The sequence below is a fragment of the Jaculus jaculus genome, chromosome 15, assembly GCF_020740685.1.
Source record: "Jaculus jaculus isolate mJacJac1 chromosome 15, mJacJac1.mat.Y.cur, whole genome shotgun sequence".
Classification (NCBI taxonomy): domain Eukaryota; kingdom Metazoa; phylum Chordata; class Mammalia; order Rodentia; family Dipodidae; genus Jaculus; species Jaculus jaculus.
The window spans coordinates 4445776-4469673 of NC_059116.1; the positions used below are offsets into that span (position 1 = coordinate 4445776).

Genomic DNA, 23898 nt, shown 5'->3' on the forward strand with positions numbered 1-23898 from the left:
AGGACACTTTCCTGGAAGAGCCAACAGCTACTTAAAGAATATGAAGGACAAATGGGAAAGTGTGGGGGTGGGGAGGGAGGGAATTACCATGGGATATATTTTATAATCATGGAAAATGTTAATAAAAATTAAAAAAAAAAAAGAATATGAAGGAGGGCTGGCTTAGCGTTAAGGTGCTTGCCTACAAAGCCGAAGGACCTCGGTTCGATTCCAGGATCCACATAAGCCAGCTGCATAAGGTGGCACATGTATCTGGAGTTTGTTTGCAGTGGCTGGAAGCCCTGGCACACCCGTTCTCTGTCGCTCTCTCTCTAATAAATAAAAATAGTATTTTTTTTAATATGAAGGATGGCTGGAGAGATACCTTTGTAGTTAAAGCACTTGCCTGCGAAGACTAAGGATCCAGGTTCAGTTCCCCAGTACCCACATAAGCCAGATGCACAAGATGGTGCATGTGTCTGGAGTTTGCAGTGGTTGGAGGCCCTGTTGTTGCACATTCTTTCTCTCTCCCAAATAAATAAGACATTAAAAAAAAAAAAAAGGAATGTGAAGAAGACGTAGAGAATGACTCCATTAGAGGGTATAAAGGAGGACACTCCTGAGAGGGACCCTGAGGGACAAAGAAACCAAAAGAGGGGAGGGCAGGGAAAGAGCGAGGGCAGGAGAGAAAGCGGGGGCAGCCCGGCCGCGAGAAGGCGCCGCCAGCACGGAACAGGAAGTGCCCTGAGTCATGGCCACCCACAGGCGCAGGCGTGATCGGGCAGCGTGAACGCGATGGCCGGGTGTTGCATCACCCTTTAATGGAGCGCTAGAGGCCACCGCTTAAAACCAGCTTTTCTGGGAGGAGGGTGAGAAATCCAGAGGCACGCGTTTCTTTAAAGAAGGTGAGCACCGTTGCCGGCGGCGGCGCGCCCCGGGCGCACGGCGGGCGCGCATCTGCGGCACGAGAACCGCGGCGCCGCGCCGCGCCCAGCCTGCGCTGCCGTGCGCGGCCTTCCCCGGGAGCCCTTCTGAGCCTGCCGGTCATTCAGACGTTTTCATAGGTTGGGTTTGTCGTCACTCTTGAGCAATACCCAAACCTTCGCTACCTAACGTCATCACTGTTTTTAAACCCGGAGAGCTAACCCAGACCATCTCTGGAGAGCACGGAGCCCTTTTCCGTGAGAATTCGAAAAATATTAATGTGCATGACTAAAGGAAGCCAGGTGGTCAATGGGCCCTACGTCTACAGCGCTTCTTTTATTCAACAATAACAAGTTCTGTATCAATTGGTTTCCACAGTTTATCTGTCCGCTTTGCAGGTGGCAGCGGAGATGCGGCTTGTCTCCTCGCTTGCGAAGGAGCCAGCGTGTCACAGCAACTCCCAACACGTTCTAGATGAGTACTTATAAATATGAGGCTCTTCGTCTCATATTTATAAGGAGATTTATATCCTGACAGGCTGAGAAATGAAGGGCTTCACTTTACTAGCCTGCCTGTTCTCTTTCCAACTGCCTTTTGTTTTTCCTGCAAGAAACCTTTCTCTCCAGTGCATGCAAGATACTGAGGAATTCCTTTCTGATCTGAATTCCGTGACGCCCAAAGACTACGCCCTCAGAAGTAAGTAGGCTCCTCTGGGCCTGAGATTTGTGCTAGAAGTATTCTAGATTAACTCATGAGAATTAAAAACAGCACGAAGCAGTAAAGAGATTTACCTTAGCTTACAGACTGAGCCAGGTACCAAAGAAAAACTGTCATTGCAGAAGTCTGGGTGGCCAGTCACAGCCAGATAGATGAATCCCAAAGACCCACATCACAAGAAGAGACTTGTTTATAAGTCAGGTGCTGTTTACATTTTCTCAAGTTGGTAACATTTCATTGCTTTACATAGCTTGGTTGGTTTCTTAGATTAGTATATGGTTGATAATCGATTGCATTGTTCCGGGATCCATCTTGCTCTTGGCTTGCTTAGGAATGAATTCTAAGGAGTGTGTTGAGGAATGAGTGGCTTCCGGCTGAAGTGAGGTTGTAGCTCAGAACTTCTTTGCCTGTGCTATGTATGCACCTAGGCAGCTGCAGGTTGGTTTTTGTGTGTTTCCCAAAATTAGCCTCATAGCTAAAATCACCTCTCTTCCAGAATGGGGCCAGAAATTGGATCAGTTTTCAATGTGGTAACTCCTTGGGGAGAATGTTCACTATGTTGCAGATGGAAGAGCCATGAGCAAGAAAAATGTAAAAAATCTCTTTCCAAAGCCAGCTAAGCTAGCATAGCATTTTCCATTTCCATTTACAATGCATGACTATTTTACTTTGCATTAAAAACCACTGAGGCGGGGGAGGGGCTGGAGAGATGGCTTAGCGGTTAAGTGCTTTCCTGTGAAACCCAAGGACCCTGGTTCGAGGCTCGATTCCCCAGGACCCATGTAAGCCAAATGCATAAGGTGGCGCATGCATCTGGAGTTCATTTGCAGTGGCTGGAGGCCCTGGTGCACCCATTATCTCTATCTGCCTCTTTCTCTGTCTGTCATTCTCAAAGAAAAAAACAAAACAAAACTTGGAAGGCCAGGCATGGTGGCACACACCTTTAATCCCAGCACTTGGGAGGCAGAGGTAGGTGGATCGTTGTGAGCTCGAGGCCACTCTGAGATTACGTAGTGAATTCCAGGTCAGCCTGGGCTAGAGTGAGACCCTACTTCGACAAAAAACAAAAAACAACAACAAAAAACTTGGTAACAGAACAGGTAGGAAAGATAGGAACCTTAGAGAACTCAAAAATATGATGGGACTGGCGAGATGGCTTAGCAATTAAGGTGCTTGCCTGTGACGCCTAAGGACCCAGGTTCGATTCCCCAGGACCCATGTAAGCCAGATGCACAGGGTGTCACCTGTGTCTGGAGTTCATTTGCAGTGGCTAGAGGCCCTGGTGCACCCATTCCCTCTCTCTCAAATAATTTTTTTTTAAATTATGACATGTAGAGCAAATGCCCATTCTTCACTGGATCCAGTGTTCTAGGAGTCAATGAAGTTGTAGTAAATCATAAAACCAATTAATGCAATAGCCATTTTATGTAAATTTCACTTGGATTTGATTGTTTTGCTATAACACTGGGTGACAATGATGGGAAATATTGTCGAAAGAATCCAGGCTGGGTCAGGTCTCTGGTGAGGAAGTGGCAACATATACTGTCACAGTTGGACACAGTCACGCTAATGTTCCACACACACACACACACACACACGGGCGCACTCCCACACACAGGCACTCTCCACACACACATGCACACACACACACAATTCAGGTTCCATCTATCAGAGCCTAAGAATGAAAAATCTTTTTATCCTTAGCTAAAAAAAATTCTAGCTGGGCATGGTGGCGCACACCTTTAATCACAGAACTTGGGAGGCACAGGTAGGAGGATTGCCATGAGTTCAAGGCTATGCCAAGAATACATAATGATTTCCACATCAGCCTGGGCCAGAGTGAGACCCTACCTCAAAAAAACAAACAAACAAACAAACAAACAAACAAACAAATAAATAAATAAATATATATATATATATATATATATATACATATACATATACATATACACACATGTATATATATACATACATACATACACACACACACATATTGTGTCTATGGAGATGGCTTAGTGTTAACCACTTGCAAAGCCTACTGGCCTGGGTTCAATTCCCTAGCACCCACGTAAAGCTGGACACACATACACCCACCTGTAACAACAAAAAAAGTTGTGCATGTATCTGGTATTCATTTGCAATGGTGAGAAAGCCTGGCATGCACCCTCCCAACATGCATACATACATACGAAAATTAATATAATTAAAAATTTTAGCTAGGCATGGTGGTGCATAACTTTATCCCAGCACTCAGGAGGCCAAGGTAGGAGGATCACATTGAGTTCAAGGCCAGACTGAGACTACATAATAAAATTCCAGGTCAGTATGGGCTAGATCAAGACCCTACCTCAAAAAATTCTCTTAAGATAAATTAAATCAAGAAAAAATTGAATTATTGACATAAATCAGTAGATGATGGCTAATTTGTTTTAATGGGGAAATGTATCTCCCCGTGGCTGCAGAGGTTTCACCATTATATATCCCAGGAGATCTGGGATGGCAGTTTTGACCCCTAATTTGTCTGAGAGAGACTTTTAGAAAAAAGTACTTATTTCTTTGCAAGGAGAGAAAGAGAGAATGATGGAACAGTCATGCCAGGGCCTTTTGCCAATGAACTCCAGAACTCCAGACACTTGCACCCCTTGTACATCTGGCTAACGTGGGTCCTGGGGAATTGAACCTGGGTCCTTTGGCTTTGCAGGCAAATGACTTAATCGCTGAGCTATCCCTCCGGCTCTTTTTTCTTTTTTTTTTGCACGTGCAAGGCAAGCGCTCCGCCCCTGGACTGCACACCCAGCCCACTCCTCTCGTGTGTTCTGGGCACCTTTGCGCTGTTGCGATAGCAGAGTGGTGATTGTTGCTGGGCTGCGGCGCGCGGCCTGGTGCCTCCACGTCAGCACATCGCGCGGCGAGAGTCGTGTGAGGCATGTCTTCTGCATGGCATTCAGCAGTGGCTGGAAGTTGGGACTCAGTGGTTTTGTTGATTTTCTTCACTAAAGTTGCTGATGGAGGCATTGTAACAAATGTAAACCAAGCCTGAAGATGTGTGATCATGCTATCCATACCACAAGAAAATAAGAAATACTCTTTAGCATTCACACTGGCAACTGATTTCAGCACACAAGTAGTTTGATGCCATGGACAAATATGTGCAGTTTTTTGTTTGTTTTGTTTTTCGAGGTAGGACTTGCTCCAGCCCAGGCTGACATGGAATTCACTATGTAATCCCAGGGTGGCCTCGAACTCACTTTGATCCTCCTACCTCTGCCTCCCCAGTTAAAGGCGCACGCCACCATGCCCTGAAGAAATGATTTTGTGAAACATCACATTTTATTCAGGTATCACAGGGATGTGGGGGAGAGGGCAGGCTGAGGGCTGAAGGGAAGGTGTACCATGTGGTCCAGAAGCTATGTAATGAACATGTATCTTAGATTTAAAAAAAAAATAGAAAGGAATTTTTTTTAAAAAAGCGTGCGCTTCTAAAAAGATTACAAGTAAAGACAAGGGCCAGGCATGGTGGTGCACACCTTTAACCCCAGCACTAGGGAGGCAGAGGCACCAGGATCGCCGTGAGCTAGTGAATTCCAGGTCAGCCTGAGCTAGAGTGAGACCCTACCTTGGAAAATCAAACAATAAAAAATAAAGACAGGAATAAAAATGTCCCAGCTGGGCATGGTGGTACACGCCTTTAATCCCAGCAACATGTGGTGGCTTTCGACAGCATGGGTGTCTGTGGTATTGGAAATTGAAGCCAGGGCCTTAGACACACTAGGCAAGTACTCTTCCACAGTCACACCCCTAATCCATCTCACGATCACTGTGGAAGATGGTGATTTTTCAATGTCTGTTTCCCTACTGGACGTTAGTGTGGAAGGCATTTTACTCAGCGCCAGTCTTTCCACTGCTGCTGAATTGAGCTCCAAAAAATGATGCCAGGAAACAAGAAAATCTCATACTGGAGAGAGGGTAATATGGCCGGTTCCAAGGGAATGTCTAGGTTCCCTGGATGCCATCATTCACACTGGGCTGGGGGCATGGCTCGGTGGCAGAATGTTTGTCTGGCATTTGTGAGACCCTGACTTCACTCTTCAGCACTATGAACAAGAAAATCTACGTAACATGTACTAGGCTGCAACATGCCCCTTCCCCCAAAATATCTATATCCTAGCTGGGCATGGTAATAAACACCTGGAATCCCAGCCCTCCAGTGGTGGAGGGTGTGAGTTCAAGGCCAGCCTAGGCTATGTGGGAAGACCTAGTCCCCAAAACAAAACAAGGGCTAGAGAGATGGCTTGGCAGTTAAGGGGCTTGCCTGCAAAGCCAAAGGACCCAGGTTCAGTTCCCCAGGATCTGTTTAAAGCCAGATGCACAAGGTGGTGCATGTGTCTGGAGTTCGTTTGCAGTGGCTAGAGGCCCTGGCATGCCCATTCTTCCCCCCCCCTTCTCCCCCCCCCCCTCTCTCTCTATATATATTTTTTTTTTAAAGAAAATGAACTGGGTGTGGTGGCACATGCCTTTGATCCCAGCACTTGGGAGGCAGAGGTAGGGGTATCACTGTGAGTTCAACACCCCCCACCCCCCGCCGAGACTACATAATGGATCCCAGGTCAGCCTGGGCTAGACTGAGACCCTACCTTGAAAAAACAAAAAGAAAATAAATATTGGGTAATTAGCCCAGCAGAATCCTATTTGACGATGGAAGCTGGAACAACCCCTGTGATTCGAAGTAGCAGATGGAATGAGTTTTTTCCTCCAGTTCCTCCCCTGACACTCCCAAGCCTTCCAGCTCGGAGGGCACCTTGCTCTCTCACACAGACGCGCAGGCCGGACAACCAAGGGAGGGGACGCAATCCCACAGCCACTGCAGTTTGACAACCTGTGGCACCCACAGAAAACCGCCCAGGAGGCAGCCGGGAAGTGCACGCTGGAAGCCAGCCCCAGCTGAGCTCCGCGCTGCTCAGAGCTGGACCCAAGGGGTCGAAGACCAGTCCTGATACCTGTCACGCTTCTGTCCCTGCCACTCTCACCGTTCCTGATTCTTAACTGACTTTGGGAGACCCAAGGATGGGGAAAGTGATATGAAAATCACTCTGGTCTATTTGTAATAAACACACCCAGCGTTTTGTGATTATTGAGTGTGCATTTTTCCTTTCACGGACAAGGCTTCAAAAGGTTTTTTTGTTAAAAGTTGAATCCAACTAGGCAGACATTCACAGAGCTCCTTCTGTAAAATATACTGTAACCAAGACACGGCCCAGCCCCCACCCTGCTGGGAGACAGACAGGGATACAGTGACATACCTTCAGCATGACACATTAAACTAGAGCCTGGACTGCTTCCAGTACCTCAAGGAGGGTCAGCTCCTGCAGGAAGAGACGGGCCGGCCTGGTCCAGGAGCAGAAGAGAGACTAGACAGCAAGGCAGGGCTCAGGGGCCTTTTAAGCCCTGCTCAGGAGTCTCTAATAATCTTAATATTCAGAGACGTCACCTGAGAAACATTAATGCCCAATCCTCCTGGCCTCTGTGTGTGTGAGAGCCTAGAGCATGCCCATTAATGTGTTTTTTTTCAATGTCCCAAGTGACTGTAATATTCATCAGGACCCAGAACTACAGCTCTCAGTAAGAGGCCCGTCCCGTTTTTGTTTTTTTTTTTATTTTAATTATTTATTTGAGAGCGACAGACACAGAGAGAAAGACAGATAGAGGGAGAGAGTGAGAATGGGCATGCCAGGGCTTCCAGCAACTCCAGACGTGTATGCCTCCTTGTGCATCTGGCTAACGTGGGACCTGGGGAACCGAGCCTCGAACCGGGGTCCTTAGGCTTCACAGGCAAGCACTTAACCGCTAAGCCATCTCTCCAGCCCCGTCCCGTTTCTTTAGATTTGTAAGCAAGAGAGCCTCAGGTACGACTCCACCCAACCACTTTACACAAAAGCTGCCCAAACAAGATGAAAACAAGTGATCATATATTCCAGCAAACCCTTAGTGACAAAACAAGCAGGGCCATAGTTCGTAGGCCCTGCTCTACATGGTGGGAATACTGTGGAGGAATTTAGAAAGTAGATTCATTAAAAATGTTTGTTGATACATATTTAATATTTTATTTACTTATTTTCAAGCAGAGAGACAATGAGTGGATGGATTCTGCAGATCTCCACATGCAAGCACCACTTCGTGCATCTAGCTTTATGTGGGCACTGAGGAATGGAACTTGGGGCTTTGCAAACAAGCACCTTTAACCACTAAACCATCTCCTGAGCCCTAATTTTCTTTAAAAAATGTTCTTTTTATTTTTATTTATTAGAGACAGAGAGAGGGGGGAGAGAGTGTGTGAGAATGGGCAAGCCTGGGCCTCCAGCCACTGCAAACGAATTCCAGATGCATGTGCCATTTTGCACAGCTGGCTTACATGGGACCTGGAGAATCGAACCTGGGTCCTTAGGCTTTGCAGGCAAGCGCCTTAACTGCTAAACCACCCCCCTTTTTTTTTTAAATTGGGAATGTTAATATATGAACATAGAGTAATTTGATCATGTTCCCATTCCTTCTCTTCTTGTGGGCCCTCTCGTGCTGCTCATCCCTCGAGAAGCCTTGTCTTTCAAGGCATCCTGCCTCTGTTTTGTTGTCTCATTCCTTTTGTCCTCCTCCCTCCTCCCTGTCAAAATGCGGATGGGTTCAGAACAGTGCAGGCCTTGTGGGGGCTTTGGTAACCACTCAGTCAGCTCATGTTGGAAGTCAGGGCGCCGAAGAAGGCCTGTGCACCCTGTGGCTCTTATATTCTTTCTGCCCCTTCTCCCACGATGTTCCCTGTGCCTTGGAGTACATGGTTTATATACCAATAACGCATGATTCTAAAACGTAGACAATATAAACAAAGTTCCAGGGCTTTTTTTTTGGAGGGGGGGGTCGAGGTTGGGTCTCATTGTAGCTCAGGCTGACCTGGAATACACTCTGTAGTCCCAGGGTGGCCTTGAAATCATGGCGGTCCTCCTACCTCTGCCTCTGCAGTATTGGGATTGAAGGCGTGTGTCACCATGCCTGGCTCCCAGTTTTATTTTATTATTTTATTATTTTTTTATTTCATCCTCTGTAATAACTGTTTTGAGTAAGGTGTGTAGTTTTATGGAACTTCTAAGAATTTCCTTGCTTTCTTTGGTGTGTGTGTGTGTGTATTGCATCTGCTAGAATGATCATAGTTTTGTTTTTATATTTGTTGTTCTTAAATATATAGTTATACATACATAATTATGACAGAGGAAGAGGCAGGAGGCAGGAGGCAGAGAGAGAGGTGGGGAGAATGGGTGCGCCTGGACCTCCAGCCACTGCAAATGAACTCAAGCTATGTGGGTCCTTAGGCTTCACAGGGAAGTGCCTTAAACATTATGCCATCTCTCCAGCCCCCCCCCCTTTTTTTTATTTGAGAGCGACAGACACAGAGAGAAAGACAGATAGAGGGAGAGAGAGAGAATGGGTGTGCCAGGGCTTCCAGCCTCTGCAAATGAACTCCAGACGCGTGCGTCCCCTTGTGCATCTGGCTAACGTGGGACCTGGGGAACCGAGCCTTGAACCGGGGTTCTTAGGCTTCACAGGCAAGCGCTTAACTGCTAAGCCATCTCTCCAGCTCCCCCCCTTTTAACTTTTTATTTTTTTGGTTTTTCGAGGTAGGGTTTCACTCTAGCTCAGGCTGACCTGGAATTCACTATGTAGTCTCAGGGTGGCCTCAAATTCACTGCGATCCTCCTACCTCTGCCTCCCGAGTGTTGGGATTAAAGGTGTGTGCCACCATGCCCGGCTATAGCCCCCCTTTTTGGTTTTTATTTTTGGGGGGCAGTGTCATGCGCTAGCCCAGGCCAACCTGGAATTCACTCTGTAGTCTCAGCGTGGCCTCAAACTCACTGTGATCCTCCTACCTCTGCCTCTTGAGTACTGGGATTGAAGGTGTGCACCACCACCACGCCCGGCTATGATCTCTTTTTTGATTTTGGTTTATGATCTTTGAAAGCCCATTCCTCATTTAACTACTCTCTGAGAGGTTGAATTATCTAAAATCACAAACATTAAACTAGCTTTGTACTACAAACTGTTACTCTGCTATGACTTGTCAAATAGTCTGTGTTCGATTTCTGTGTCGATCCCGAGCATTGCATCTTCCGCTATGTGCTCAAGTGTGCTTCCCCACAGCAGGTTCGGAGACACTGGACTCCTGGGTCACAGGACACATCAGTTAGGGAGGAACCCCTGGTGCAATCAGACACCACGCTGGGAAACGTTGACATAAGGGAGAGCCTTGGCAAGCTGTGGGTGGCTCACAGGACGAAGAGCAAGGACAGAGGTCTGGTCTCTGGACCAGTCCGGAGCTGTCTCCATGGTAACCCTCACTCTACAGCCTCTCAGCAGGCTCCTGGAGGATGACCGGTTTTTTTTTTTATTTTATTTTATTTTATTTATTTATTTGAGAGCGACAGAGACAGAGAGAAAGCTAGATAGAGGGAGAGAGAGAGAGAATGGGCACGCCAGGGCTTCCAGCCTCTGCAAACGAACTCCAGACGCGTGCGCCCCCTTGTGCATCTGGCTAACGTGGGACCTGGGGAACTGAGCCTCGAACCGGGGTCCTTAGGCTTCACAGGCGAGCGCTTAACCGCTAAGCCATCTCTCCAGCCCGATGACCGGTTTTGAGCCTTGTCTTACTCCACCCAAAGCCTGGGAGGGCCTGAGGCCAGTCTGAGCTGGATGAGACTGACCTTGACTCAAAAAAAAGGTGTGTGTGTGTGGGGGGGTCTGCTAGAGAGATGGCTTAGCGGTTAAGGCACTTGCCTGGGAAGCCTAAGGACCCAGGTTCAATTTTCCAGTTGCACAAGGTGGCACATTCCTCTGGGTTCATTTGCAGTGGCTAAAGGCCCTGGTGCACCCATTCTCTTGCTCTATCTCTGTCTCTCTCTCTCTGTGTCTAATAAATAAGTAAATAAAAATAAATCAGAAAAAAATTAAAAAGAAAGAAAGAAAGAAAAAAGGGCTGGATAGATGGCTTAGTAGTTAAGGTACTTGCCTACAAAGCCAAAGGAGCCAGGTTCAATGCCCCAGGACCCACATAAGCCAGATGCATAAAGTGGCACATGCATCTGGAGTTCATTTGTAGTGGCTGGAGGCTCTGGAACACCCATTTTCTCTCTCTCTCTCTCTCTCTCTCTCCCTGCCTCTTTCCCTCTCTCTCAAATAAATAAGTGAAATAAAAATGTTAAAAGAGAGAAATAGAAAAAAAAAATTTAAAAAGGAAAAAGCATTTTTTCATGGATATGGGAAGGAGAAGAAAAAGCTACCAAAATTTATTTATGTCTTTTCACCTTCTCGCCAGAAAACATTTATTTTCATGATGAAATCAAATTGCATCTTTAAAAATATGTTTTATTTATGATAGAGACACTGTGAGCGCACCAAAGCTTCTTGCCACCACCACAAACCCCAGTGCATGTACCAATTTGTGCATCTGACTTTATGTGGGTACTTGGGAATTAAACCTGGGCCACACGATTTGTAAGCAAGTGCCATCTTCCCAGCCCAATATTACATCTTTTAAAAGGTTTTATTTATTTGTGTGTGTGTGTGTGTGTCTGTGTGTGTGTGTGTGTGTGTGTGTGCATGCCAGGGCCTCTTACTTCTGCAAACAAATGCAAACATAGGTACTGTGGGACTTGAACCTAGACTGGCGGGCTTCGCAAGCAAGCACATTTAACCACTGAGCAATCTTCCTGGCCCTAATTTATGCCTCTTTTCAACATCTGCTGATAGGTCACGTAATAGTGTGAGACGGTACACCATGGTCCTCTCCTAGGGACGAGCGAGCTGTGTGTGCAAAAAGCAGGCTCAAAGAACTGCACCTAAGCAAATCTCTTCTCTTTTCTGTTATGTAAGTTTGGTAGGGTTGGAAGGGAGAATCAAGTTCCTAGAAGTCACTGGAAAGTGACATTAAAAGCTAATTTGGGGCCGAATATGGTGGGACAAGCCTTTAATCCGAGTACTTGGGAGGCAGAGTTAGGAGGATGGCCATGAGTTCAAGGCCACCCTGAGACCACAGAGTGAATTCCAGGTCAGTCTGGGCTAGAGGGAGACCCTACCTCAAAAAAAAAAAACCTGATTTTGGGTCAGAGACATGGCTCAGCAGTTAAAGCTGCTTGCTTGCAAAGCCTGAAGGTCTGGGTTCTGTTCCTCAGTACCCATGTAAAGCCAGATGCACAAAGTAGTGCATGTGTCTAGAGTTCATTTGCAGTGGCTATAGGCCCTGGTGAGCCCATACTCACTCTGGGTCTATTAGTCTTTCTTAAATACATACATGATGCTGAGCTGGAGAGATGGCTTAGTGGTTAAGCGCTTGCCTGTGAAGCTGAAGGACCCCGGTTCAAGGCTTGATTCCCCAGAACCCATGTTAGTCAGATGCATAGGGTGGTGCATGGATCTGGAGTTCGTTTGCAGTGGCTGGAGGCTCTGGTGCGCCCATTCTCTGCCTCTTTCTCTCTCTGTCTTTCATTGCTCTCAAATAAATAAATAAATAAAAATAAGCAAAAATGCATATATGATGCTAATTTTGCCAACCTCTGCTTTGGAATTCAGTGTATGACTCGGTGGGGAAGCTTGGAAGCAATGTTCTTAATGGGAACGTGGACAGGCTGGGGTCCTACAGTGAATGTGCTTCAACCCAGAACCCCAAGGGGACCTTCCGGGGCCAGTACTGCAAGCTTCATATGCTGCAGGTGAGTGTGGCTGGGCAGGGCGGGAACCTGCAGCATCACAACTCCACCAGTTGCTTTTCTCAGCTGAAAGCACACATAGCCACAGAATCATCAAGATGCCTCACAAGCAGCGGAAACAAGCTATTTTAATTTATTTTTTATTTATTTTGGTTTTTCGAGGTAGGGTCTCACTCTAGCTCAGGCTGACCTGGAATTCACTGTGGTATCTCAGGGTGGCCTTGAACTCATGGTGATCCTCCTACCTCTGCCTCCCAAGTGCTGGGATTAAAGGCGTGCGCCACCACGCCTGGCTCAGATTTTTTTTTTTTATTTTTGAGAGAGAGAAAGAGAGAATGGCCATGCCAGGGCCTTTCAGCTGCTGTGAATGAACTCCAGACACGTGCTGATGTGCGGCATTGCACACTTGCATCACTGTGTGTGGGCTGCATGGGGCCTAGAGACTCAAATGTGTGTTCTTAGGCATCGCTGCAAGTGTCTTAATAGCTAAGCCATCTCTCCAGGCCGAAAACAAGATTTTATCTTATATCCTTTCATTTCTTTTGAGACAAGATCTTGCTCTGCAGGTCAGGTTGGCCTCGAATGTCCCATGTATCCCAGTCTGACTTTGAATTCTTATCTTTCCCTCCCGAGTGTTGGCATTGTAGGCACACACCACCACATAGCTCTTTGGATAACCCTCCTGTTGCATGGCATGGAGTTGACCTTCCTGGGGTAAGCCAAGGTCAGGACTGGCCAGCAATTTGAATAGAAGCACTATTCTGGTCTCTGGGCCCATTGGTTGGTCTGTTTGCCCTTCTGAGGCTCAAGTGCTGTGAAGTCCCGTGGTGACCCGCTGTGTTTGATGGCTCTCACCGCCCTCCCGTCAGGCCCCTGCTCTCAAGGAGTCATAGCTTGCTTGGAATGATGTGGATCAAACCAAGATCCTAGGCTCTAGCTCTCAACTCCTCATTAGCTTTTGGAGTAGGAATGACTTCTCATATGATTGTCATGAATTCAAGGTCACCTGAGACACACAGTGAACTCCAGGTCAGCTTGGGCTAGAGTGAGACCCTACCTTGAAAAACCAAAAAAGAGAGAGAAAAGAAAATAGCTCTTTCTCAGAAACAGAGCTGCAAACATGAATTGGAGGTTATCTGAGCAGATGGGCCATGGCTGATAAACACATGACTAACAGTTGACCAATTTTATAAGACAGACTGTCTTGAAAGCACATTCATTCCTAGGGATAGCATAGCCTCTTGTTAAACATAGGATAAATTGTATACATGTCGCACATGATTAAAAGAAAATTAGCCAGACGTAGGTAGCACACGCCTTTAATCCCAGCACTGAGGCCGAGGTAGGAGGATTGCTGTGAGTGTGAGGCCAGCCTGAGACTACATAGTGGATTCCAGGTCAACATGGGCTAGATTGAGACCCTACCTCGAAAAACAAAAAAACAAAAACACAAACGAAACCACACAAACAAACAAAAGACAAAGAAACGATTGTCTGAAATAGCAAGAAATGCAAGCCCTCCCTGTTAGTGCTCCACAGTGCTTACAGTGGCTAACCATGGAGACGGGGCTTCCTCACCTAGCCCTGTCTGCGCATTGAGGGCTGGGATGATTGCTTGAGGGTTTAATCAGCGTGTACAAATGTCATTTTCAGATGAATGGCCTTCATATTTGAGCATAGGTCAGGTCTTTGCACTCATGAAAGTTATGTGTTAGCAGAACAAGCCCCGAAATTTGTGTTTAGAACTGGACTTTACCTTTATTGAGTGAGGCATCCTAACTATTGGCTTGACCTTTTTTTTGCAAAATCTTTGCGGTTGGGAAGATAGCTCTGCGGTTAAAGGTGCTTGCTTACAAAGTCTGGTGGCCTCGGGTTCAATTCCCAAGCCATTCACGTAAGCCAGAGGCAAAAAGTGGAGCAGGTGTCTGGTGTTCGTTGGGAGCAGCAAGAGGCTGTGGTCACCATCCTCCTCACATTAACAAAGTAAATAATTAAACTACTAAAACATTTATTTGATACATGTGTCCTGCTACTCAAAAATGACAACTTGCAATTATGTTGACAATTCTACAGTAGAGTAGCTTTTTTTTTTTTTTTTTTTTTTTTGAGAGGTAGGATCTTGCTGTAACCCAGGCTGACTTGGAATTCACTTTGTGGTCACAGGCTGGCTTCAAACTCATGGCAATCCTCCTGCCTCTGTCTTCTGAGTGCTGGGATTACAGGGGTGTGCCACCGCACCTGGCAGTGTTGCTTCCTTTTTTAAAATTTTGATTGACAGTTTCTATAAATACAAACAATATTCCATGATCATAATTCCTGTCCACCAGCCTACCTTTCCCTCCCAAACTGCCCCTCAATGAATCCTTCTTCTTTCCAACTCATCTCTCTCTGACCCTCTGGTCACGCAGGTCTTGTGTAGGTGGCATTAGCCACTGGGGTCATGAATTCCAAGGCCGCGCTGAGTCTGGACACCACTGTGAGCATTCCTCCCTTCCTTTGGCTCTTACTCTCTTCCTGCCACCTGCTCTGCGAAGGTCCCTGGGCCTTGGAGGGTGTGACAGGGATGTCTCACTTAGTACTGAGCACTCCACCGTCACTTCTCTGCACTTTGATGAGTTTTGAGTCACCTCAGTGATCACCACCATCTGAAAAGAGAAGTTTCTTTAACCAAAAGTGAGAGTAGGGTTGGAGAGATGGCTCAGCAGAAAAGGAGCTTGCCAGCAAAGCCTGACGGCCTGGTTCAATTCCCCAGAACCCATAAAACCCAGATGCACAAAGTGACACATGCCAGTCTGTGTGAAACATACAGTGAAAAGCCTTCCTTAGAAATGATCAGGCATGGGCCTGGCATGGTGGTGCACTCCTGTAATCCAAACAATTAAGAGGTGGAGGCAGGAGGGTCAGGAGTTCAAGGTCAGCCTGGGCTACATGAGACCCTATCTCAAAAAAGGCAAAACAAAGATGGGCTGGGGTGATGGCTTAGTTGGAAAAGCCCTTGTAGAGCCCCAGCACCCACGTGAATGCTGGGCAGGCAGAGGCAGGTAATCTCTGGAGCAAACTTGCCAGCTATACCAATGAAACCAGTGATTGTTGGGCTCAAGGAAGAGATTCTGTCTCTCTCTCTCTTTTTTTTTTTTTTTTTTTTTTTTGAGGTAGGGTCTTACTCTGGCCCAGGCTGACCTGGAATTCACTATGTAGTCTCAGGGTGTCCTCGAACTCTTGGCGATCCTCCTACCTCTGCCTCCCAAGTGCTGGGATTAAAGGCGTGCACCACCACGCCCGGCTCCTGTCTCAATTTTTAAAAATATTTGTTTTTATTTTTATTTATTTGAGAGAGCAAGAGAAAGACAGAGAGACAGAAATAGGCAGGTAGAGAGACAGAGAGAGAGAATGGGCACGCCAGAGCCTCTAGCCACTGCAAATAAACTCCAGCTGTGTGCGCCACCTTGTGCATTTGGCTTACATGGGTCCTGGGGAATCGAACTGGGGTCTTTAGGCTTTGCAGACAAATGCCTTAACTACTATGCCATTTCCCCAGCCTCTTTTTATTTTATTTATTTATTTTTTTTGGGGGGGTTTGATGTAGGGTCTCACTCTAGCCCAGGCTGACCTGGAATTCACTATGGTATCTCAGGGTGGCCTCGAACTCACGGCAATCCTCCTACCTCTGCCTCCCAAGTGCTGGGATTAAAGGTGTGCGCCACCACGCCTGGCTCTCATTTTTTTTTTTTAAAGTGGACAGTGATCAGGGAAGACATCCAACATCAACTTTTGGCCACACATCCATGCACACACGCACATGTGCGTGCCTTGCCCACACATGTATACATGCATACACATGCAGAGAAACCAAACAAAGAAACGCTCCTATGTGAGTACTGTGAACACTTACGTTAAAGAGCACTGTGGCCCTGTCTTTCTCAGGACGGAGCTGACTACAGCGTGGGCGTGTGCGTCCCTGACTCTTGCGCCGAAGAGGAGGTGACCGTGATGGCTCAGCTGGGTAGGTACAAAACACACTCCAAACTATTGTCTCAGCACACTGTAAAATCTTGACTGCTTACAGCCAAGAGGGCAGTTTCTTCAGGACAACACCGACTTTTGATACAACAATTGGAGTTCCTTGCCAATGTGGCAATATGACATGAGAATTGGGGTGTCTTTGAGAACAAAGGCAGCTTTCTTGGCTGAGCTATAACCCAGGAGTTAGGGATCCAGACTTTTATGGTCACACAAAACTTCCACTGAGGGGCTCAGTGGTTAAGGCACTTAACTACAAAACCTACTGGCTTGGGTTCGATTCCCCAGAACCCACATAAGCACAAAGTGGCACATGCATCTGGAGTTTGTTTACAGTGGCTATAGAGAGGTCTGACATACCCATTCTCTCTCTCTGCTTGCAAATACATAAATAAAAGTACTTAAAATTTTATTTATTTATTTATTTATTTATTTGAGAGAGAAAAAGGTGTGGGGGACGGAGAATGGGCCATCAGCCGCTCCAAACAAACTCTAGGCACATGGGCCTCCTTGTGCATCTGGCTTACGTGGGTCCTGGAGAATCGAACCTGGAGCCTTTGGATTTGCAGTCAAGCACCTTAACCGCTAAGCCATCTCTCCAGCCCTTTTTAGTATTTTTTATTATTTTTATTTATTAATGATAGAGAAAGGAGAGAATGGGTATACCAGGTCCTCTAGCCACTGCAAACAAACTCCAGATACATGTGCCACTATGTGCTTCTGGCTTATATGGGTTCTGGGGAATTGAACCTGGCTCCTTAGACTTCATAGGCAAGTGCCTTAACTGCTGAGCTATCTCTCCAGTCCATTAAATTAAAAAAAAAAAATTTTTAAAGCTTTTTAAAGAAGCTCTTACGAAGAGCTAGAAAGATGGCTTAGCAGTTAAGGAGCTTGCCTGCAAAGCCTGAGGACCCAGGTTTGGTTCCCCAGTAACCCACGTAAGCCAGATGCACCAGGGGCTGGGAGCAGGGTGGGTATCTCTCTTCACTCACAGCTGCCTGGTTAGGTCTGGAGGGGAGGTGGGGGCGTCCCGTTTCCATGCTGTGCTTTCTGCTCCTGTCCACGTGTTTGACACCTGTTGGCTCAGGAGCTAAATGGGCTGCAGCAGGTTAGCACTAAGCACCCAGCATTTGGTCCTGGTTGTCACCCCAGCTGTGCCATCCTGGACAAGTCCCCTAACCTCCGCCCCTCTTCAGTCTTGCCCGCGCACTGCGGGGTGGGCACTGAAGCTCAGGGCCGCCACTTTCTGCTCTCGTCCTCCCTTCTGCCCAGTCACGCCAAGGGACGATGGTAGTCCAAGTAAGGGCTGTGAGGCTTTCTATTTGGTCTTACCACTAGCGACTAGTATTTATTCTGGTCATCTTAATAAGAGCTAACATGGTTCATTTGTAAGAATTCTTTTTAAAAATAATTTTATTTATGTATTTATTTGAGACAGAGAGATACAAATAGGAAAGTAGAGAGAGAGAGAGAGAAAGAACAGGCACACCAGGGCCTCCAGCCTCTGCAAACAAACTCCAGATGCATGTACCCTCTTATGCATCTGGCTTATGTGGGTCCTGGAGAGTCGAACCACTAAGCCATCTCTCCAGCACCATAAGACTTCTTAAAGCTGAAACCCTACCTCAAACTCCCCCCCACAAAAAAAGAATTCTTAAAGGTGCTCATATTGCAACTATATCATATTTCATGTTCTCTTGTATTCTTTAAAAAATATTCTTAGGGGGGCTGGAGAGATGGCTTAGCGGTTAAGGTGCTTGCCTGCAAAGCCAAAGGACCCAGATTCGATTCCCCAGGACTCATGTAAGCCAGATACACAAGGTAGTGCACGCATCTGGAGTTTGTTTGCAGTGGCTGGAGGACTGGCATGCCCATTCTCTCTCTGTCTCTTTCTCTCTCTCAAATAATAAATAAATAAATAAATAAATAGGGGCTAGAGAGATGGCTTAGTGGTTAAGGCACTTGCCTGCAAAGCCAAAATGCCCATTTAAAAAAATATTTTTATGTATTTATTTGTAAGGCGAGAGAGGCAGAGAGAGATCAAGAATGGGTACACACTAGGACTTTCTGCTGCTGCAGATAAACTCCAGATGCACGGGCCACCTGCACATCTGCTTTACGTGGGTACTGGAGAATCAAACCTCGCTAGCAGTCTTTGCAAGCAAGCACCTTTAACCACAGAGCTATCTCCACAGCCCTCATGTGCTGTTTAAAACAAATGAAATGCCAGGCATGGTGACACATGTCTGCAATCTCAGAAAGCTGAGGCAGGAGGACCATGAGCCTGAAGTCAGCCGGGGCCACGTAGTAAGCTTGAACCAGCCTGAGTTACATAGTAAGACTGTCTCAAAACTTAAAACAAGAACTGGCGGCGTAGCTCAGTGGAAGAGTGCTTGCCCAGCATCTTAAAGCTCTGGGTTCCGTCCCCACTCCACAAACAAAACTAAGCCAATAATTTGTTATGAATAAAATTCAAATGTTGGTTTTTGAGAGTTAAACCATGACTGTCTTATAAACAAGGATAAATGTACGGTGATTGGGAATTAGCATTTTGCCAGGCATGGTGGTACACGACTTTAGTCCCAGCACTCAGGAGGCAGAGGTAGGAGAATCACTGTGAGTTTAAGGCTAGCCTGGGACTACAGAGTGAATTCCAGGTCAGCCTGGGTTAGAGTGAAACCCTACCTCGCAAAAAAAAAAAAAAAAAAAAAAAAAAAAAAAAAAAAGGAGGGAAATAAGGAAAGAAATTAACATTTCAAGTGAATGAGATACTCTCTAACTTTATTAATTTGTTAATTTATTTATTATTTTTTGCTTTGTTTTGCTTTTGTTTTTTAAGGCAGGGTCTCATTCTAACTGACCTGGTATATTCGCTATTCTCAGGCTGGCCTGGAACTCATGGTAATCCTCCTACCTCTGCCTCCTAAGTGCTAGTATTAAAGACATATGCCACCATGTCCAGCTATTTTTATTTTGTTCTGTGTGTGTGTTCACATGCATGTATGTCCATGTACGTGTGGAGGCCACAGGACAACCTCGGGTACTGTTCCTTAGATACTGTCCTCTTGAGACACTGTCTCTCATTGACCTAGAACTTGCCAAGTGGACTAGACTGGCTAGCCAGCAAGCCTCGGGGTCCACCTGTCCTTGCTTCCCCAGTTCTGGGCCTGCACTGCATGGCTCCACGCCTGGCTTTTATTGTTCACACGGGTTATGGGGATTGTGCTGAGGCCTTATGTTGGTACAGCAAGAGCTTCACTCACTGAGCCAGCTCCCAGGCCTCCTCTAAGCTTAATGAGTAGTCTTTGGGTTTGTTTTTTTTTTATTAGGATAATATGGGAGATTTATTTCCTTTTTTAAAAATCTTTATTATACACATACTTAATTTTTGCTCAGCCTCCTCCCTTTCCTCTGCCCAATCTCTCCCTGCCTCCCTACCCTGCTCACACCCTCCCACTTCTAGGATTCCACCTTCCACTTCTTTTTTAATATATACATATTTTTTATTGACAACTTCTATACTTACGGACAACAAACAATGGTATTCCCCTTCCCTCCCCCACTTTCTCCTTCAAATTCTGCTCTTTGTCATGTCCCCTCCCTCTCTCCATTAGTCTCTCTTTTAATTTGATGTCATCATCTTTTTCTCCTATTATTAGTGTTTTGTGTGGGTATTGCTAGGCACTGCGAGGCCTTGGATATCAAGGCCAAATTCTGTCCAGACAGTTGTATGTAAGGAATGGTACCCTTCCTTTGGCTCTTACATTCTTTCTTCCACCTCTTCTGCAATGGACCCTGAGCCTTTTTTTTTTTTTTTTTAATTTTTGAAAATATTTTATTCATTTTGCTGGGTGTGGTGGCGCATGCCTTTAGTCCCAGCACTTGGGAGGCAGAGGTGGGAGGATCAGTGTGAGTTTGAGGCCACCCTGAGACTACAGAGTGAATTCCAGGCCAGCCTGAGTAGAGCAAAACCCTACCTCAAAAAAAAAAAAAAAAAAAAAAAAAAAAAAAAAAAAAAGAAAGAAAAGAAACGAAACTGGAGCCTGCCTGGGGGAAAGTCCCCATGTCCCCACCTGGAAATGGCTCCACACACCAGATTACCACCAGCCTATGAGGATATTGCACATTCAAACTACCACATTAGGGACACTGTTCCTACTGAACTTAGTGCCCACCCTAATATTGTGTGACCTCATTTTAGGTTATTTATCTGAAAAGACCCTACTTCCTAATATGGTCACATTAATAGGCAATAGGAATTAGAACTTGGACATTCAGAGGGAGGTATTCAGTTCAGAATGTAACCTAATACTGACACACTAATTTGATTTTCTGGCTTTTCTTTTTTTGTTGTTTTTGTTCAATTTCATGAAAGGGGTTCACTCTAGCTCAGATAGGCCTGGAACTTACTCTGAAGCCCAGACTGACTTCAAACTCACGGGGATCCCCCTACCTCAGCCTCCTGAGTGCTGGGATTAAAGATGTGTGCTATCACACCTGAAAATAGTCTCTGGCTTTTTCCTTCAACATAGCAGAGAGTTGGAAAGTTGGCGTTTCACAGTCACTTGGCTCAGGACCCTGCACTGCAAACACCTGATCACTTTAGATAGATCCAACCACACTAGATCCACGTTAGATAAGTCCCAGGGGGAGGCTGGAGGAGCTCCGTGTCTCAGTACAAGAGCTGAAAAAGAAAGGGCTGGTTTTCAGAGTCTGCTAACATTGGGTCATCCTGAGGCAGCAGTGGAGGGCTGCACATTAAGTCTGCCCTGTCTGAAATCTTGTAACATGTTACGATGGTCACACTGTCCTGCTTTGCAGTGGCCAAAAGCACTGAGAAAAGTGAATACGTGGCCCAGTGGGAAAAGCGCTTGCTGCCCAAGTATGAGGATTCAAGTTTGGACCAGCCTGAGTGTCTGGAGGTCAAACCTGAATGGTGCCTGAAGTACAGGCAAGACTGACACTATCTAACACACATGCACACACATATGTACACATGCACACACATCCACTACACACACCCACACATATGTCCACATGCATATATATTCACATACATACCTGCACATATACATACCCCCCATAGAGACACATGTACACATGCAGACATACACATAGATGCACATTCCCACATACAAACAAATGTCTCCATAAATTTGCCAGCCAGCATTGTTCTGGCTCCATGGTGGGGGTTTGAGCCCTTCAGAGGTTTGCGGTTCATTGCCAAACTATGACATCATTTTGTTTCTTTTTTTTTTTTTAAGAGATTTTATTTTTATTTATTACAGACAAAGAAAAGGAGAGAGATTGAGAATGGGCGCGCCAGGGCCTCTAGCTGCTGCAAATGAACTCCAAATGCATGCGCCATCATGTGCATCTGGCTTACGTGGGACCTGGAGAATTGAACCGGGCTCCTTAGGCTTCACAGTCATCAGTCATGAGCCTTAACCGCTAAGCCATCTCTCCAGCCCCATATGACATCATTTTGGTTATAGAGCTGAGCCACTAAGTATCTGCGTGCCTTGTTACCCCTGCTCCTATCTACAAAGCAGACAGACCTGTTCCATTGTGTGTGTGTGTGTGTGTGTGTGTGTGTGTGTGTGTGTGTGTGTGTGTATTTGAGAGAGTGTGTGTATGGGTGTACCAGGGCTTCTTACTGCTACAAATTCCAGATGCATGTGCCACATTGTATGCATCTGGGTTTACGTGGGTACTGGGGAATTGAACCCTGGGCCAGTAGGTTTTGCAAGCAAGCATCTTTTTTTGTTTGTTTTGTTTTGTTTTTTCTTTTTAAAAAATTTATCTTTTTATTACAACTTCCATCATAATTATAGACAATAACCCATGGTAAATCCCTTCCTCCCCCCCCCCCACTTTCCTCTTTGAAACTCCACTCTCCATCATATCCCTCCCCTTCTCAATCTGTCTCTCTTTTATTTTGATGTCATCATCTTTTCTTCCTATTATGAGGGTCTTGTGTAGGTAGTGTGAGGCACTGTGAGGTCATAGATATCCAGGCCATTTTGTGTCTGGGGGGAGCATGTTGTAAGGAGTCCTATTCTTCCTTTGGCTCTTACATTCTTTCCACCACCTCTTCCATAATGGACCCTGAGCCTTGGAAGGTGTGATAGAGATGTTTCAGTGCTGAGCACTCCTCTGTCACTTCTTCTCAGCACCATGGTGCCTAATGAGTCATCCCAAGGTCACTGCCATCTGAAAAGAGAAGCTTCTCTAACCAAAAGTGAGAGTAGCATTAATATATGGGTATGAACATTAAGATAAGTTCTCACTGGGCAGTTTGGTGAGCACAGAAGCAGATATTACACCCCTAGGGCTCATGACTACCCCTGTTGTAGGTTTTCAGTATCAGGCATGTATTCCCTCCCATGGAGCAGGTCTCCAGTCCAATTAGAGAGTGGTTGGTTTCCTCCATAACAGACATACCACTATTGCACCCATTGGCTCATTTGGCCTGGCTGGCCAAATTTAGGGTTTGCAGTGCCCACTGTTGAGTAACTCCACTGGTGATTTCGCTCTCCCCCATTGAACTACATGCAGCATAGCTTTTTCCAGCTATCTGTCTACATGGAGGAGGTTTTCAGCTCAGCTTCAGCAGGATTTCTCAGTGATCTGCAAGCAAGCATCTTTAACCTCTGAGCCATCTATCAGCCCCTTTTTTGAATTAAAAAATATTTTATTTATTTGAGATAGAGTGAGAGCAAGAGCAAGAGCAAGAGAGCGAGAGAGTGAGAGAAAGAGAGAAAGAGAGAGAGAATAGTGCACCAGGGCTTCTAGTCACTGCAAATGAACTCCAGATGCATGTGCCACCTTGTGCATCTGGTTTATGTATGTACTGGGGAATTGAACCTGGGTTCACAGGAACACTAAGCTATCTCTCCAGCCTCCTTTTTTGAATTAAAAAATGTATTTATTTATTTATTTACAAGAAGAATAAGAGAGAGAATGGATGCTCCAGAGTGTCTTACCACTGTAAATGAGTTACAGACACATGTGCCACTGTGATTCTGGCTATATATGGGTTCTGGGGAATTGAACCTGGGCTGGAAGGCTTTGCAAGAAAGCACCTTTAACCACTGAGGCATCTCCCCAGCCCCCTTTCTTTCCTTCCTTCTTTTTTTTTCCCCCCAAGGTAAGGTCTTACTCTAGTCCAGGCTGATCTGGAATTCACTATGTAGTCTCAGGGTGGCCTTGAACTCATGGTGATCCTCCTACCTCTGTCTTCCAAGTGCTGAGATTAAAGGCATGCACCACCATGCCTGGCTCTTTCTTTCAATACTTTATTGATTGATTTATGGGAGAGAGTCAGAGAAAGAATGGGTGTGCCAGGGTCTCTAGCTACTGCAAACAAACTCCAGACACATGCACCACCTTGTGGCTTTATGTAGGTACTGGGGAATCAAGCCCATGTCCTTAGGCTTTGCAGGCAAGTACCTTAAGTGCTGAGCCTTCTCTCCAGCCTTTCTTTCCTTCCTCTTCTTTATGTTTGGAAAGAAAC

The 23898-nt window shown here is 46.0% G+C and overlaps 1 protein-coding gene across 8 annotated transcripts in view; it reads left to right on the forward strand.

Moving 5' to 3' along the window:
* The first annotated feature begins 733 nt into the window (after window positions 1-733).
* Window positions 734-23898, forward strand: part of LOC101597096 (O-acyltransferase like protein-like) — a 67780-nt gene continuing 44615 nt past the window's right edge. For 2 of the 8 annotated variants that reach the window (XM_045134649.1, XM_045134646.1), the window contains exons 1-3: window positions 991-1599; window positions 12226-12365; window positions 16287-16365. In XM_045134649.1, coding sequence (XP_044990584.1) covers window positions 1449-1599; window positions 12226-12365; window positions 16287-16365 — 370 coding nt within the window. In that variant the 5' untranslated portion in view covers window positions 991-1448. Of the gene's footprint in view, window positions 885-990; window positions 1600-11406; window positions 11525-12225; window positions 12366-16286; window positions 16366-23898 lie in introns of those variants that run through there. The other 6 variants (XM_045134652.1, XM_045134647.1, XM_045134648.1 and 3 more) reach the window with 6 other exon arrangements.